Source organism: Daktulosphaira vitifoliae, unplaced genomic scaffold (genome assembly GCF_025091365.1).
Source record: "Daktulosphaira vitifoliae isolate Bord-2020 unplaced genomic scaffold, ASM2509136v1 Scaffold_1, whole genome shotgun sequence".
Taxonomy (NCBI): Eukaryota; Metazoa; Arthropoda; class Insecta; order Hemiptera; family Phylloxeridae; genus Daktulosphaira; species Daktulosphaira vitifoliae.
In genome coordinates this window covers 41,010,783-41,031,003 of record NW_026099572.1, presented here as the reverse complement: position 1 = coordinate 41,031,003, position 20,221 = coordinate 41,010,783, and the positions used below count along the sequence as shown (strand labels likewise).

Genomic DNA, 20,221 nt, shown 5'->3' with positions numbered 1-20,221 from the left:
CACGAAAAGTATATGATAAACGCATAGCATTTTTAATTAAAACTTGCGGCCGTAATTCAGAATCAAGTCGGCTATAATTTTACTGGGAAACCGTAAAGTAGACGTATTCGCCAGACCGATAAAGGCTGACCGTATATATTATCATAATGACTTGTCATCAACATGCAATACTCTGCTAGTTCAAGATGTAAAATATATTATATATTTACCCACTAAACGACCAAAGTAGTGGTTTCGGCCTACAAGAATGGGGAAATTATCGATAATAAAATGCGAGCGTAACCGGCTGGTCAAATGTCGATTTGACTGAAGTTCATGCGATTCCCCTTGATACAATCTACTTGAAATATCTTCAGCAGGATTGTTATGTTTAAAACAAGCACTGTTAAAACAGTGTTTTTTTAACAACACTGATCTCCAGTACGACATTATAGATTGAATTTCACTTTTAAGCGTATGTTTATAGTATAATCATGAAAAATATAGTAAAATATGTTGTTTTATCAAATCATTGCTAGTAAAATGTTGAGATTGTCATTTACACTTGTATACATATAACACATACAAATATTGAAAAGTTGGACCGTTATCTTTTTTCACTAATCTGATTAATTGATATACGGTATTGATGAACATTTTCTATAAAAACATAAACCAATAAAAAAAAAAATGCAACAATTGATTGCATTTGAACAAGTCAAAAGACATATGAAAAACATTTTTATTTTTTCTGTTATTCTAAAAACTGCTATGACCATTAGTTTCAATATATTATGCATTTATTTGGAATTGAAATAAAATATACATTATTTTAAATAATTTTCAATTATCATTTACACTATAATTATTTTACATTACAATTTTTTATACTTTGTTTTTATTCTATTTTTGTCAACAAGAATAATGTGTTGTGATTAATACTCATTATAAAAAGATACTCATAAAATACAATAGTAATAATTTTAATTTAAATTCATCTCAAATTTACTATAAACTATAGTCTTCAAAAGTAGTAATTATTAAATAAATCGAGTATACTGAAAGGAAATTCAAGAAAAATCCAAAAAGAAGAATCTAAAATGCAACTGTGTTAGTACTCGGTTGATGTAAATATCGGTTATCGATGTATTTTTATTAAAATTTGTTCAATTCTTATTATTTATTATAACTTAGTAAATTATGCTATCTTCAATGGATTCAATCTATCAATGGAGGTATCACGTCTAACATTATTAAGAAGAATAATATTTTTATATTGATATAGATGTATTTATCTATATAAAAAGTATTTATTCAGTTATTAGTTAATGATTTTTTCAATATTGGAAACATCTGTATTAATAAATGAATTGGTTATTGAGAATTTTAATGCATATACGTTTCTTAACTTGGTGTATCGAAACTCGTAATAATAAAATTATAAATGGTTATTAAACAAAGCTTATAAAAATATACTGTGACAAAGACAAAGTTTCAAACTTCAAATTAATAATGGTTATAAAATAAATAATTGTTACAGCATAACTTTTCACTTCGTCTTAAAACTTGAGATTTTCAAAGTTTGCTAAGCGTTGTACGTGTCTTACCTCGTAAACCATTTAAGTGTTAAAGCAAATTATTTTTATGGGTTATGAACTTCATTATATGTAGTTGTATCTAAAATATTAAATTAATACAATAATTTATTATGTATACTTCTAACGAGAAAATATAAATCAATATATTACGTATATGACACATAACATATTATTTTGACTATAAATTCAAAATTAAAGAGTCAGTTTGATTTATGGTAAAATTTTATTGAAAAAGTACTTGACGTTATCACGTCTTATGAATTTATTAAATACTTTTTTTTTTTAATATATGTTTCTTACTAAAATAATCTTAATAACGAGTGTTCATTTTTTAAAAAACTATGATAAAAGCAGTTTTAGGTATTCAGTATTTTTCAGTCTTAAATGATAACTCTTGTTTTACGATAAATGTTTTTTATTTTACTGAGAGTTATTTAAAATAAAATTTAGATAATTGAATTTTATTACCGTTGTTTGCTAAAATTTTTATGAATAATTTTTCAATACCTTGTTCACAACATAAAACTTTTTTGTTTAAAGTATATTCATATTATACAATTAAAATAGAAAACACTTGACGTTTTTCAATTATTAGTTTAAATTTTTTTATAATATAAACATGTGATAAGCTCAAAAAAGTCAGTATGCATTTCAGATGATATTAAAATTCGTGACAATGCTTCGAAGACAGATGATATTAAACATGTTCAAAGTGTCACGTATATGTAACATTTTCAAAAAACACAAAAAACAACTTTAATAAGTCTTATGAAAAATTATTATTATTTCAAAGTTATTGACTTTTTCGTTAAAGATTAATATATTGTACATTTTTATGTATTATATAAATAAATATTTACTTAACTGTAACTTATTCTTTATAATAATATGCATTGTATTACTGTCGCTTAATATTAATAAATCATTAAGAAAATTATATTTGGATTAAAAAGATTCTATGTTTATTATATTCTTAAATGAACTATAAATTTGAGTAAATTTGTTCGTATTGTGTAATAACGTAAAAAAAGTGGTTAGTGGTATTGGTGTTTGTCTAACACAATGCAAGTTTTTATTAAATTTCATTTGAAAAAGAGTTCCCAATTTTATTTAAATTTTTTCGTTGAATTATTACTAAAATATCTTATTAATAAAAAAATTGTATTTTTTTTAATAACTTATGGTTCTTAAGTAATAGAGATTATTGATATATATCAAATTAAGTGTAATTATTTACATATATTATTAAGTAAATGTAGTTCACAATGAAGTAACTAAAAAAATATATATATTTTTCATATCTAACTGTTAGTACGTAGTAATTTTTTTATTATTATGAAATGACAAGAGTATTACAGGAGGATCAGAATTCGTTAAATGGGCAGAATTTATCTGGAAATTAGCAGAGGGAAGTTATACAATGAAACTAATAGAAAATGTACATATATAGAATATATTCTATGGTTTTAATTGCTACCATAATGTTAGACAATGACCACTAGATCAGGAAAACGGACCATTTCTAATAGTACAATAAAGAATAACTTAATTGCCATTATTATTACTGAAATAAATAATTTTAAATACTTACTTATTATTAGTAAACATCATAGTATTTCATTGTTGTTCTGTAATAGAATTGTTTTTGATAAGACATAACAATAGCGAGGAGGAAGAGCACGAAAGAAATTACTATGGGCAAACTATCATGAATATTTATTTATTTATTGCCTTTATTTTACTTAGATATTGATAAATAAAAAAGGTCATCTAACCTTTTTATATCAATGAGGCGAGGCATGTACTTCCGTGCTTTTTTCGAAATACGCCATTGGTGGTATTTAATATAAAGTATCAGTTTATTACATTACTTGAATAATTTAATTACGTGAATTATGGATATTTTCGTCATTATAGGTACACAATTTTAACGTAATAATTAATATTATTTTATTGTTAATTACCTAATAACATTAATTAATTAATACAGAATATTTTACCGAAAATTGAGGAAAATTTCTGTGTTATTTATTTTATGTATTAGCTATGAATAGTAGAAAATTTTATTTATGGTTACTATATAATTTAACTTTACAGTTGATTACAAACTAGTTTAATAGGTGTCTGATTGTCTCTAATGGATTATACAGTAAATTTTACTTCTTCATGTAATAATTTATGTTATATGACTTATATTAATAAAAGGAAATAATACTAATGGCATTAAAGATGAATAAATAATAAGCAATGATGGCTCATAGCAAATCTAATGCTGAAAATTTCAAGTTGACCATTTAATTTTAGAAATCCTTCGTCACGAGAATCGATATATTAATCAGTTATCACATTTATGCAAGTAAGTAATTTTTATTTCAACAAATAGTGTGGTATAAATTTATCAAAATGTATACAAATATTATTATAAATTGATTAAAATGCATACATTTAATTTTTTAATTATTATGAACACATACTAAATATATTTAAATATATTAAAATTAAAGTTAAAAGATTGGATATAATATTTTAATTGAAGGTTTTAAATACAAATAATATTTATAATAAAACTATTAAATTTGATTAGAGTCAAATAAAAAATTTAAAAAAATGTTGATATATATATTTGTATATATTACCAATGCTGTTTTCTTTTTTGAATAATAAAGTAAAGAATAAAACGAATAAGAAAAACAATATACCAATGTAATCTGATTTTCATATATAAACTTCAGTTATTTTTTCTTAGTCCCAACTGCATTTAAATTATTCTTTATGTATTCACACGTAAGTAAAATGTTTATCCAGGTAAAGTTTTTGATATTGTTTAAAATTAAGCAATAAGTTGATGGACAAGTGTTAAAATGGTATTTATCGATTAAAATTTAAAGCTTGTACAAGTTGTGTTATAGTTTAAAAAAGTAAAATTTGTGAACGCTAATACACTTTTATTAATTTTATAAATAAAATATTTAACATAAAAATACCGCATTAGATTAATGAGTTCTTTCCCGTCACAATTTTTAAATATACTTATGTATTACTAAGCTAAAGGTTTTCGTAGTTTAAAATATAACGCTTAAAAAACATTATTTTATTTAATATAAGCTTAACATTAAAGCTAAAAAAAATTGAGAAATTATTTATTTATGCATAATCTTTTTTAAAAAAATTATAGATATATACAGTATAGTTTAAATTTATTTATACTTTATACTGCGAATTTGAAGGAACAATTTTATTTAATATTCAAAATAACTTAGAACTTATGTTATGTACTTATGACAAATTTAAAAATATTTTAGAAAGTATTTTCTTTTCTATGTTTCTTTTTCTCTGAACTAATAATTTATATTTAAGGAAAGCAAAAAAAAATATAGTAAACTAATAATTAGATATGATTTCATATGGTTTGTATAATAACATTCACTAAATAGAGCCAACATACAAAAGCATTTTTAATAATGATTTGGATTCTAGATAAAAATATTCAAACCAAAATTGGCCACGGAAATATTAACCAAAAAAATGGGAATTAATCCAATAGATCTCAGACGTTCATAAAAAAATGGCAAAAGTAATTTTGTAATAGTGAATAGGAAAAAATAACAAAATCAATGAAATGACCAAGAATTATGTTAAAAATATAAACTTTATTTTATTTTTATTTTATTAAAAACAACAAAATATAGTCGATAAAAAATATTAATAAATTAAAAATTCACATTTCTCAATACTATACTAATAGTTAACTATAAATACACAACCCAAATCTGACAGTAATTAAAATCAACTTTATTTTCTACATCAGTTATTTATTCTATTATTAGTGATTATTTTGGTTAAATTTTAGTGCAAATAGTAAAGACTGAAAGTGGTAGCCATTCGGTATCCCTGTTATTAAAAATAGATTCCGTCAGAAGAAAAAAAATTTAATAAAAATTAAGCGTTGTGAATTATAAATATTTTTGGAAAGTGGTTTTGAAAATATTAGTGTCCATAAATTAAGTATACTAAAAGAAAGCTTAAGGGTTTTTCTCTTCCAATGTGCGTACAATATTTGTTTGTTCAATAGAAACAATCTGCAATCAATGGCTTGGTGTTCATTGCACATTAAATTTCTTTCCCATTTTTACCTATGGGTCTCTTTTTATTTTAGACATTTTTGTCTGTAGACATAATTGAAATTTACGATCATGGAATATAGTAATAAAATTCTCCTCGATAGTATTATCAAAAGATTTTTTTAATTTTAATACTCTGATTTTAAACAATATCAGTGTATAAACCTACGTTTGAAGTCCATTTTTTAATATTACGGCGAATAATGACCCTTAAGAAAATTTAACCATTTATTATTATTACCCATTTTATAAGTGTAGCCGTAAATATTTTTATAGTGAGTCCTATGTGGATTTTCACTCAAATGCTCTTGCTCTTAATGAAAAGTCTTCCTCAGCAATTTGATTATTAGACAACGTATATTTAATAACTGTATTTATCGAACGTACAGGAAACATACATAGAATAGAAGTGTACTTTTATAATTATCACTTTTACCTTTGATGTGAAGGGTAAATGACACTATAGGATAAATTCCCAACATCAAATTTATTACTCAACATGAGTTATTCAATGTCGAGCTACTACAAATGGTTTTCGAACTGGGATTTCATATATCTTACAGCTGTCAGTTTTATTGTGCTTCTCGTATCAAACTATTGAACTCGTCTGCCTTTATTGTGGTTATACACGTCTTCGTTATATACATACACGTACAAAACTCTTCTCCAGGCAGTTCGGTAAACCACAAAGGCCACATATAAGAATTAATTCAGCTGCGAGTGTTTTGGATAGCAAACCGCAAATAAGAAGTTTGTAAATCAAAATGATGTGAAAATAGTTGAACTCATACGATTTCTTATTTTTCTAATTTCTATTTTATTTTTAACGTCATATTGCGTATTGTCAATGAAAGCAGTTTAGATAGTAGAAATTATTTTATTAACGAAATAATTTTCCTATTTAAGTCCAATTCATGATGGTTAGAAGTTATTTGGCATATTTCTTTATCGTACAAAATCAATGAGTTCCAGTTTGCTTTTATGTTACGATAAATTTAATTAGTCAACGAATGTTTTAGAATAATTTAGGATTCTGACATAATTTTAAAACTTTTAAAACTAATGTGTAGTGTATATCGATGGATGCCTTTAATTTTCGTTGGCTGTTTTCCATAATTTGCCATTAAAACTTTAATGTCTTATACAATAATGGACTACAGCGGGTTTTCTACAATTCCATGTTTTGTTTTACGCGTATTATACAGGAAATATAGTAAATTTACACGTGCCTAACAAAAAGTTCATATACATATGCTGTTTATATTAGTTATATAAACTTTAATTGAAACATATTTCTTTTTAACAAGACAAGCATCAATTAAAATATAAATCCTCTATGACTTATTTTTTTTTATATATTCACTAGTTAGTCAAAATATAATTATTTTTAATTATTATATTATGTCTGTATAATAAAAGGCCTTTTGCAAATAACAGTATTTTATGCTATTCAATATTTTAATAGTAAAAACAGTTGTTTTTTAAATTATGAACAAAAACTTTCTTAGCAATATTAGTTATAAGAAAGTTAACGAACAAATAGAGTAATTTTGAAATAAAATTTTTAAATTTAGGAACAAAACTTGGTAGTTAGAATGAGCTCTTAGAATTTCAATTGAAGGACTTGGTGTAAAAACCAGATAAGTCTAATTGATTCAAAACATAATTTTTTGTTAATTTTGAATAAATATCATTTTATTATATAATTTAGTCCAAAAACGAGTTCTATATTTCTATTATTTGTGGAAATATTTAATTTAGAAAAAACATTTTATCATTGCTTTTAATGAAAAAATATTGATAACATTCCTTTTCCTAAAAAAATAAAATAAATTAACTCATCTGGTGATTACACTAAGCCAATTAAGTTAAATTGAATCTTTGATTTTTATAAAATATTGTAATAATTTCTAAATTTAGACAACTAAACTTGTAAAGTCTTTTGTTTTGTGTCAATGCTGATATTTAAATGTACATTGGCTGAAAATGATATAATATGCATGTCACGGCGTTTCGAATAGGCATTTTGTTAACATATAGGAATATTTTCATGAAATAAAAGTAAAACTTAATTATTGAATTGGTATTAATTTATAATGAATGTGTATACGATTACTAGTATATTGATTCATAAAAATTAAACTTCAAAACAATTGAGTTATTGGATTTTGTTTTATAGGGTAACTATTCACCTTATTCTCTGTTAATTGTGTTTCTACATCAAAGAAGTAAAATTTCAATCGATTACATATATGATTATTGTATAATAATAGTTCATGTATTAGTAGTCCGTAAAACTTTATTAATTTTCAGTAAATAAGTAAAAATTATTAAATAATATTGAATAGAGTAAAAAAAAGGTAAATGTAAAATAATTCATTGTAAATTCATTACTTCTCTAGAAAAATCCAGAAAACATTATTTTAGATTGAATAGTTATATTTTTTAAATACATAGTAATTTTCTTCAGTTTCAACAAATAATAAAAACCTTCGTATTTCCTATAAAAATGTATTTACAATTACTCATTTAATTAAAATTTACCTTACTACATTCTACATTTCTATTTTAAAAATCAATATACGTAGATATAAATAGAAATGAAAAAGATATGAAAATATTATATTTAATTTGTTTATGTATTTGCTCTTATTCTGAGTTCAATTAATATTTTTAATATATCCTTAATAACTCATAAAAAAAAATTTAGTCATTTCCAGTGGTGCAACTACTTAAGGTAATAGGATGTGCTTCAGTACTCTTAGGCTTTATTTTATCAGACAATTTTTCAAATTAAAAAACGACTTACTTGAGCTCTTGCTTGTTCTCCTATTAAAATGACATCTCTTGTGGCATCGTGTAAAGGTATATCAGATATGAAAAGACTGCGACTGGTCAAACTGTCTAGACCGTCTAATAATGGTGAACCAACAAATAGTAGAGACCCTGACTCGTTGCACAATACCATTTGACCTTTGAACTCTAAGCCCTGAAAGTAAATTTTATAGGTAGCTGTTAAAAATATTTGTAAAGTTTTAATTTTTTTAAGTATTTCGTAAATGAAATTTTAGTTTACAAGTTTTTTACTAAATATTTTCCATAACAAAGTTAAAAACTTAAACGATAATAAAAGTTTGTAATTATCAAATTACTATATCAAACTCCAAAAAGATAATGAAAGTTTTAACTTGAAATAAAATAATTTTGGTCTATGTAAATCATAAGTATGTTCTCAGTAATTTAAATTAAAGTTGATTAAATTATTTATTATTGTATAAGATATAGCCGATGTAATTTTACTCAAAAGCTAAATAGTGAACAATATACAATAATATGATACATGGAATGTTTGAGTAGAATATTTGATACCAAATATTTATTAATAATAGATGTGATAGTAAATTATAACCATTTGGTATCGGATATTTTTATTTTGGCAACTAAGTAAGTAGTGCTATTTTCGCGAAAAACTCTTTTAGTTTATTTTATGGTAAACACTGATTTGTGAGCATATACCCTTTAGTATAAATAGTACATAAGTATTATTTTTCTAGGGTATACATTAGTTAAATAAATTATCAGTGGATATAAGTCCCGCGTATCCCACCCAAAACGCCATTGCAAAAAAGGAAGTAGTAGTAGCTGAATACTACATAAAAATAAGCGATCAAAAATAATTATAAAATATATTCAGTATTGAATATTTGGGCTTATATTTTAATAATTATTAAAAAAAAAATGTTTTTTTTTTTTATAATTTATTTGCTTTAATGTACAAATCAAGTACGATTTTCGCATTTAATTACATCACTTGATAATTATTATAATATTTACATACAATTAAATTAAAATTAAATATATATATATATATATATATAAATTTATTACAAGCTGATTGAACTACCAATTTTTTCTCAATGCTTTGCATTTTCTCACCAAAGTTTTTTATATTGATAATAATGATGATACTTACATCTGTTATTATTTAGAATATTTACAGATATACTCATGTGTTTAGTTTTGTGCTGACGTTATGAACTCTGTACCGAGTTTGAAACGTCAGCTATAACTGTTATTCCCAATTTGTTATATTGTATAGAAAATTTGAAAAATAATTGGATTTTCGTTGTATTCAATTTAATACTATGATGGTAGATTTCAATATTCAAGTAGGTGGGAAATTTTACACTGTGTTGTTTTAAAGATGTTGTGGGATTTATTTTGCTATAGGTGAAATTAGTAATTTAAATCAGGGGGTACTTAAGATCCAAAATATTTTTTCATACTTCGCTTCAAATAATGTACCCACCTCATTTTTATCTATTTATAAATGAATAAGAACATTATACATTACATTTATTTTTACTCTACAATTTTATTATTCAATTCAACAATTTGTGAAACCAATACTTATATTTAAGGTTAAAGTAAATAACATATTCTATATAAACGAGCGGCACACATATATAGTAATTTAAAATATATATAGAAAAAACAGTTATTAATTATACGATACTATAAGGAATTATTTATTTTATTCTTACAAGATTTTAAAAGATTGACAAAATATGCTTGGGGGTACTGATGACTTCTCAAAAAGGGCTAAACAGAAAAAGAATTCGCCAATTTGCACTTATGTATGTCATTTTTTAGCTATTTATAAGTATTTTTATGCATTTAATTTGTATTTTTTTCACTAAATGTTAAATAAAAATTATTTTTAATTATAAATTATAAGAAAGTTAGTGTTTTTCAGATTGATGTTAATAAAAAAAAAATTGATTAAATTTTAAAATTTTAATTTAAAAGTAAAATTTTTATTTTACTTGTAACGTGCAACTCTTAATATTAAAATGACGATTGCCTGCTACTAATGTGATAAGTTGTTTATATTTTAAGAAACGAAGAAAGAAGAAGAGAGGAGTGAAAATGAGTATACCGATTTTAATGAATATATATTAAAGCTTGAAAATCAAATCTTAAAACGCAAAGTGGCAGAGGCGTTTAGATCGTAAGTGGTATAATAAACAAACAATTAACGAGTTAAGACGTACATTAAAGTGTAAAGACGAGTCGGAAAATATAAAAAATTACGAATTTTCGTCATGGAAGGGACGATGGTTGACGACATGCGGATAGGGCTGATATAATATCAATATATATATATTATATATACCTTTAAATTAGAATAATCGTTTTTAAAATATATGATTCGAATGTTATTAGAATATTGTTTTGAAATCATATTAAGATTAAGTTAGTTTATCAAATATATTTTTTTATTGTTATTAGTGATGCAACAAAAAAGAAAATTAAATCATAAAAATTTCGATTGTTTTATAATTGTAGAATTACACTTGAAAATATTTCTCTTGGAAGTTTTTTTTTTGTATATTTTCTTAAATTTGAGTCACACTAAAGTTTTTGAAGTATACAATGTTGAAATATAAGTACATCTATATTTGTACAGTAGCGGCCTTGGGCATAATGTTAGACAACTATTGCGATGACGTTTTTGCAGATTTCGTGGATTGCCTACCGCACAGATATTATTAAATGAGCTACCTAAGCTGTAGAAAAAATCCGTCGCTTTTCTTCTGTTTGAGCTATTACTCACATAACGTAGACTACTACCATCGAGAATTTTTGCTCTGATATATAATAGCCCGAAAAAGTTAATATAAACGGAGACATATTTTTCATTTTTATTTGTAGGTTAATATGGGATTTCGTACATAAAATAAAGCAATAGTCTACCTATTTCTATGAATGGATTTGCAAATGTATATCAAAATATAAGTACCTCTACCGTATGATGATTCAGCGGCTCTGGTAGACATAAGGTTAAGACGAACGGGGAATTGGCTCTATTCACAATTCCTTTAAAAGACAGCCGAACGTTCCTTGGTCTTTTAATTTTGAAGTATGTGTGAACTGAGCGGCCTAAAAATCAAATATACACAATAATTAAGTATCCAACATCATATTTGATACGAATAAGTGCATTATATTGTTCTTTTGTATTTAATGGATATATTTTTAATTTGTATGTTAGATATAAAGGCATTAAGTTGATTTCATTATTTCATACACTACAGTTAATGTTAATGCAAAATAAAATGTTCGAATTCTTCATTTGAATAAAGAGAATATCTAAACAATTATTATTGGTTATAAACAAAAATTACATTTTCACTTAATTTACATATTGATATGCATTCATTTATTGTAGAATTTACATTTAAATTATTTAATGAAATTCATTTAATAGCTAAAATCATGAAAATTAATATTGTAGCAGTTTGTTCAATCGTTTTTCTTTCGAGGAAATTTCATATTCACTTCCGTTGAGATTTATATTAATAAGAGATAATCCTTCAAAAAACAAAGTATTCTCAGTTACGCCAAAATACATAAAATTCGTGTTTCGTAGTATTAAATAAACGTGCAAGTGTTATTTATTTTTTTAGGTAATTGCTTTAAAATTATACTATCTGATAAAGAATCTAAAATCGACCAAATTATCATAAGTTTGTGTAAATCTACGAGGTGAATGAGAGATAAGTAATATTAATAATTCATAAGCTTTTAGATAAATTGTGTAAATGTCTTCACAATGAATTCACCTTTTTAAAAAATCTTAAGTTCACTAAACAAGAGTAAAAATACTAAGTTTATACTATTGTAAATAAAAAGCTAGATTTTACATTCGAAATGCTATGGAATAAATTTTTTTGTAATCTTATAAAAGTTTTGTACTATTTTCTGTTTATTATTTATTTATATATTTAAGATGAACAGCTTAAAAAAATTTTATCTAAGGGCACTGAAAAAAATGCTTCAAGGAAATAACATACAATGCATAAGTAATTTACATTTAAATGAAAAACGCGTATTTGAAATAACAATATTTATAATACACATATAGAATATTTGCAGGCTAATTGGCATAAGTACCATTTTACCAAGAATGTTCAGATTTGATTGATTTAAAGTATTCATAAGTTACTTTCATGTTTTAGTAGCAATAATTGTTGATAAAAATGTGTTTTTTTGCCAATTAGCTTGCAAACAGTCGATCTAATATTATATCGACTGCTATTTTTTATAAACGTACTTATATAAGTACGTTTTAATTAATAAAGAATATTTTGTATGAAAAATTTTATTCGTAAAAATAGATATAAAATAAAATAATTGAATCATCATGTTAATTGAGTATAGCGATGGTTTACTTTTAAATAATAAATGACTCTCACACTAATCAATAGTTAAACAGCTTTTGTTTAACATACTACTATAAACATTATCCGTATTAAAATTTTCTTAAAGATAAATAATTATTTTCTAATTATGTAAATATTAATACTTTAAATAACTATTGTACTTTGTGAATTTATTTTTTAGGTGTTATATGATTCGCGAATGTTTTTCATATTTTCCTAAATCTCCTTTAATCACAACAGAATTATTTTAAAAAAATTTAAACTCTCTCAACTTAAAATATGACTACTTACGTGGTAATGATAATTTCATCTGTTTAAAAACTCAATAGCTATTCAGTAAAAATAATAATGACTTAGTTCAAAAATTATCTGATTGTACTATTCAAAATAATGATATGCTAATTTCTTAAAATTAAAATTTATTCCAATAGTAAGAGGCCTATTTAGCTCAGTTTAAAACGCACGTACCTCGATGCATAGGAACCAAGTTTGTATTCCATTGCGCATGGGTATGTAAGTTTTCCCGAGCTCTCTCACAAAAGAAATGTTTTTCAGAGAGATAAATAGTTTAATAATAATAATTCTCCATTTAATAGTTAAAAGATAATTATAAGTTCCCAATTAACTTTCAAAAGTTATTCTACCCTTATAAAATATTTTAATTACAATAAACTTGATATTTACTATGGTTCGTGAAATAAATCAACTTTTAATTCGTAAATGTGTATGAAAAAATCATTATATAAGTAAAATATGGGTAGAGTATTCTTGATAAATCACACTATATAATATTATACTGTTAACATTTTAATTGTATCATAATTACTTAATTTCAATTAATAAAATAAATGAGAAATGTTAAAAATACGTTAACAGTGTGACATATGTCAAACGTTAGTTATAATTTTAACAGAATATCTGATTTCATGAATATTATTAGATAATTTAACATAAAACTTACATAGACCGAAACGTTATTTTAAGGGTTCTTTCTACAATCGAAAAACTTTTATGAAATCTCATTTATGTCTGTCGGCTGTCACAAAAATTCACCACTAACTGTTTGCATTAAAAAATATAAAAGAAATGGTATCATGTAAAATAAAAAAAATTATTTCATATACCAATAATATGACATTTGTACGAATGATAATTTTTCAAATGTTAGTATTTTTATTAATACTTTCAAAATAAAATAAAATAAATTAGAATATTAACTAGTATGTTTTTTATGACGTATAGATAAAATATGTCCATCACTATTATTTGGCTATTTTTAAATTATGGAAAATTTGAACAAATTTAAAATTAAAAATATATTGAAAATATTAATTAAAAATAAAAAAAAATTAACCTAAAAAATCAAAAAAATTATTAATAAGGTCAGTATGTGATTAGCGCTGAAAATATTAACCCAAAATACTCACACGTAATTTTTAAGTATTTTTGTGGATTTTTGAGTTAATTATTTTTAAGTTCCAAATTATTATTTTAAATAATATTTGTAATAAGTGATTAGTCTTTACCATATAATTTGAACAAATTATACGAATATTTAATTTGTATTAAACATTTTACTTATATGAATATTTTAATTTAATGTATTTTATTTTTTTATCATTATATTTGTGTGAATTAAAAATATATATATCAAATTAAACTTGATGTTAACCTGTATTTTTATGTACGATTACATAGTAAATTTTAAAATAAAATTTTTTTTTGTATTATACGGATTCATATAATTTGAAAATTCTGCTGTATTACCTATCCCATTTAATTAAAAAATATAAATCTAATGTGTTTACAGTTTATTTCATGGAATATGGATAGAAAAAATTGTAAATAAGAATAATGTTTTTTTTAATTAGGTTTTTTATAATGTTAATTAATAATTTGAATAATTTTATTAGGCTATTTTTGGTGTTTTTAATAAAACAATATCATCATCTTACTCAAAGAAGGAAATGAGAACACATACTATTATATTGATTTTTGCATGCCAATAGAATTTTAGAAAATGTAATTTTTTTTTCTACCAATATTTAATTTTTTTCTTTTAAATCGCTCACCGAATTGTTGCAGACATTTGCCGAATAGTTTCATAAAGCCTGTTCCCAATTGAACAAATTCCAATCGAATATCCAGAACTAAATGCCACGGAAATGCCTTACAAAAACTTGTTACGCCTATTTTAAGATCACTGGCTTGTTGAGAAAGGGATTGAATTGATTTATTTATCACATCAGTATCTGTTGTCACATTTGTAGTACGTATGGTGTACCTAAAAAAAAAAAATACTAATTATAAAGAATTATATTTTAATAGAAGAGTTTAATTTAATAAATATATCATTAATTTTGTATTTTTTTAACACAAATAAAATAAGAAGGAAGGATGTGTGTTAATTACTCAAATTATCTATATGTGGATAGGTTAAACGGTTTAAAGATTGTGGTAATTACTTTTTGTAAAACTCATTTATGAAATACTCTTGCTTTTTTATTACGCAATTATTTTTCAAAACAATACTTTATGATTTTATGTAGTGGGTATATGGCTGGAATTTTACCTAGAGTCATACGCTATACATACTTAAACCCATTTTGAAAGTCAAATATACTCTATTTAACCGTTATCATTCATCCTTTTTAATAAATTCACGTAATGCAACCATTGCGCGTGGCAAAGCGGACAATTGTTGTCAGTGTAATTTGTAGGACGAAACCTCAAGGCACCAATTCTAATGAATATTTTAATGAGAAACACTCCAGGTTATCGCATAATAAGGTAGCATTCATGTGCATGAGCAATTAACAGCGTTGACGTGTCGCTTAATCGAAGGGATGTGAGTGGTGTGATGGAATGGATCATTCGAAGATTAGACGTTAATTACTTTTCAACAATGATGAAACAAACTATACATCTAAAATTCAGAATGTTCCATTAACGCAAAGTTTTAAATTGATTAGCCAAGATAAGTCAAAGACGGAGTCAGTCATAAGTATAAGATTTTCCGACTAATGTCTTAATTTCACAGTTACTATAACTCATAATTTATATATTTTACTTCAAGTAACTTTAAAATAATTATGATATTTCAACAGACAATCCATTGTCAGATGAAATACCCTTGAGTGTTGATTAAATTGTGTTCTGAAATCATTTTTCAAATTATATAGTAAGTAATTGTTAGTGTTTTCAACGGTTTTTGAAATACAGTATACTTAAGAAAATTACAGTTAGCATCGTACAACTTTTTTTTAAATATTTATGTATCAAAATGTTTTATAAATTTATCAAGTAATACTAAAGTACTATTATTTGTCATAATAATGAAACTTATTAATACTTATTTATTTGAATTATTATTTATTTTAAGAATTTAAAGATTAATCATCAAAAAGTGGGGGTATCGATTACTTGAAATGTTGATAAATGTTAATTTATATTTTTTAATATTATTTCGACTAATGAGTTTTAAAACTAAAGCCAAGTATTTTCATTCATAATTTCATAAGTTAATTTACAATTTTGATGTAATAATGTACTTTTAAAATAAATTTAATTATTAGTATTTTTAAAGAATTCGCTTGATTTGTTACATATTTTTCAAAAACAATTCGTAATATTATGTCAAGATTATAGAAATATGTAAAAATCGCTCCAAAAATATTACTTGTATTCTATTTAAAATTCGAAAAATAAAATACACTGAGTATCAATTTTTCATTTTCCTTAGAGTCGTTATTAAATAGCTTCTTATTTATTTAGTTCCCACAATAGGTTAAAAAGTTCGTGAAAACATACAAAAAAATATCCAACGATTTGCTGTCGTGTGTTGTCATAAAATATTATCGAGTAGGTTGCCTAATGACAGATGAAAACATTTAGTAATTTATAATAGCGACCTAGATTGTGATTGGGTGGAAAACCAAAATCAAAAGGTCAAGGGAGTAAACTAAGTGACCAACATTTGTCATTTGTTTGACGTTAATGAATCTGAAAATGCATTCATAATGTCAACACGTTAATCAGACATATTGTCTAAAGCGTCTTCCGAATAGCTAATTCAGCTTAGATAAAACAGATTATATTTTTATTTATATTATTTATAGACATGCGATAATAACATAATTACAAATAAAGGCACTCAATTGAAAACAAAAAGATTGTGAAAAATGTTATTATTTTTTAAAGAAATATCATAAAGATATTCACTATTCAATTTTTAATAAATATTTTAAAGTATTAAAATGTTAATATTTTAAATTTAAATACCAAATAACTTCTACTAAAACTTGTATTAATATAAAACTGTTTAATAAAAATTAATTTATACGTAGGGTAAAAACTTGTATTGTTATAATAGGGCATACTTTTAAAAATAAAATATTACTAAAAATATATATAATTGAAAGATAATGAATATTGCATTAACAATTTATACATGATCTATATACATTCCTCCGCTTATATATGATAAGTGAAAAAAAATCATATTACATTACAGTAGACATACAAATAATGATATTTGGATCGGTCAAAATAAATGGGTCTCCCGAGATTGTTATGATTATAATTTTGCCACCGGTAATAGAATAATTTATTTATATTTTTAAAAGCCATTAAATAATAATGGCGAAAAAAATACCGTGAAAAAAAATAAATTATTCTTATTTTGTATAACAGGGATTTTTTTTCTAGAGTAATTTCTATTTATAATTTCATTTTAGTTTTATATTAAACTAGACTAATAAAAAATGAACATACTTAAACTATGTTATAAATTGTTTAAAAGGTTATTTTTAATTTATATTTACAGTACAAATCCATTATAATATATGCTATATTTTACTTTTTTTTTTTAATAAAATTATATAAAATAATAGACGTCTATGAAACGTTTTTCATGACAATATTGAAAGAACTCTCTTAATGAATAAATCATTTATTCGTTTGTTAATATATATTTCATATAATTTAATTTAATAATTAATTAATACGATTTAATTAAAAAATGAATAATATACAATTGGTATTTTATTTGATTATTGTAAAAATACATTTATTTTTATTTTTAAACAAATTTATTTGTTTAATTTTTTTTATTTAAAAAGTTTTATGTTATTCACAAAATATTTTATTAATTACGTGACTAACTATAAATTAAATTCCTAATNACTTAATTCGTTTATTAGATATAATCATTTAAAGTTTCAAATTTTTGAATTAATATACAGGTATAATACACAAGGGATTACAAATATAGGTAGCTAATTGGTTTTTTATAACATCGATATTAGCAGGTACACAGCATTGTTATTATCAATTGTAGTAAGGCACATTGTTATTAGTTTATAAATACACTAACTGACAATACAGAAAGTATATCTATTGATAATCATAATTGATAATAAACAATCCGTGACTGAGACAGCAATGTCATAAAAATCTAATTAGCTACCTGTATTTACAATCCCATGTGTATTATACATGTATATTAACTCAACATTTTGAAACTTTAAATGTTTATATCTAATAAGCTAATAAAGTTATATTAAAAATTCAAATGCCATTTACTATTAAATTAAAAACTCAAACATTTTATTGAATTAAAAATATGTGTTACCATTTAAAAAAACAAAGTTGACCACCCTCCAAGGCATAAGGGATGAACTTAAAAAGTATTACATAGTTAAAAATTCAAGAATAATGTGTAACTAAAGATAATAATAAAAAAAAAAAATATTTAAATTATTATTATTCTGCAAGTAATTGAGTGGGTTATGATAAAAAAATCACCCTGTATATTAACAACACTATTTACTGATTAATAAATAAATCAAAGATTAAATTTATTGTTCTTTTTTTTTTTGATAACCTTTGTTTCCCGAAATCCTGGATTTTTTTTTCTTCGAATAATAATATAATTATAAATATACTTCTTTTCATTTGTCAATAAAGAATCTTCCCGTTTCTTGTTTCGATACTAAATTTATACATACTAATAATTTGACGTTAGATAATTCTATACAATTTTTTTTTCTGATTATATTAAACTTTAATTAAGTATAGTTATTGTGTAATTATTGGTTTATAATGTTAAATTATAACCTTACAGCTTTGTATAATGAAGTTTAATTGACGTTTGATCTGTTTAATTACATGCATTTAATAAAGTACTTAGAAAACAAAAAATGTGTTACATTTTGTCATTGGACATTTATATTAACACATATTTTTGTTAAAGAAATAATGTATTGTACGTAGCTATAATAATTTTATGTATTTAAATAAGTTTCTTAATTATTTTATAATACTATGTACTTTAAATATTCATTTAGATGTAATGTTTTCTTATAATAACAAAATGATAAGCTGTTGCTAACTCACCTGTAGAGAGAAGGGTCACTTGGATGTGTACCAAGTTCAACGTCTGGCCGCGAACCATAGAATCTAGTTGCTACACCAGACAATGTCCCAGCCAATAAGTGCGCAACACATTTCCCATCGGACCTACTAGTTCGCAGATTTAGATCTAATACACCTGGCTCATCACTGGGTCGGCATGTAAAATCTGAACTGGCCTTCTATATTTATATAAATAAAAAAATGTTATTATTACTATATTTTAGACTTTCATAAAATTTGACGTTTACACCATCGAGTTTTCAAATTAAAATGTATAATTTGTTAATAATATTGAAGATATTTTCACAATAATTTACATAAAAAATGAAAATCAACGCGCAATATATTTAAATTAATTTTAAATCATTTTTTTTGTAATAACATAAACTTATATTTATAAAAAAAAAAAAACCGGTAGTGGTGTAATATCATCTAAATATTAAATTTAAAACATAATTATTGTAAAATTATATTTCAAAAAAATCATTCTGAAGTTATTTAGTTAATGATTTTTTTTTTGTTTAACTTATTAACACCACATCATGAAGTATGTTAAAAAAATCAGTAGCTTAGTTAAAAAAGGTCAAGAGAAAGTTTATTTCTGAATTTATTTACCATTAATTATAATTAGATATGAAAAACAAATATATAAAATAAATCATCATAAAAATTGTTATATATTTTTACCAGAACTTTATGTGGTTACGCATACAGTTAATAAATAGGAATTGTACCTTTATTTTTTAGTAAAAAAAACAATAAAAATAAGAATGGGCTATTTATTTCAAACAAAACATATGTGTCATTTTCAGAAACATTCTAAAATTACTCAATTGAGCGGTTTTTTAAAAGCGGTCAATCCTTCCCATTATTTAAAGGGATC

The 20,221-nt window shown here is 23.5% G+C and overlaps 1 protein-coding gene across 3 annotated transcripts in view; it reads right to left on the bottom strand.

Annotated features, from left to right (window-relative positions):
- Nucleotides 1-20,221, bottom strand: part of LOC126903896 (head-specific guanylate cyclase) — a 98,558-nt gene that overhangs the window by 36,871 nt on the left and 41,466 nt on the right. For all 3 annotated transcript variants that reach the window (XM_050682470.1, XM_050682479.1, XM_050682487.1), the window contains 4 exons: nucleotides 19,321-19,517; nucleotides 14,997-15,208; nucleotides 11,502-11,641; nucleotides 8,508-8,687 (listed from right to left, as the gene is read on the bottom strand). In XM_050682470.1, coding sequence (XP_050538427.1) covers nucleotides 8,508-8,687; nucleotides 11,502-11,641; nucleotides 14,997-15,208; nucleotides 19,321-19,517 — 729 coding nt within the window. The remainder of the gene's footprint in view (nucleotides 1-8,507; nucleotides 8,688-11,501; nucleotides 11,642-14,996; nucleotides 15,209-19,320; nucleotides 19,518-20,221) is intronic.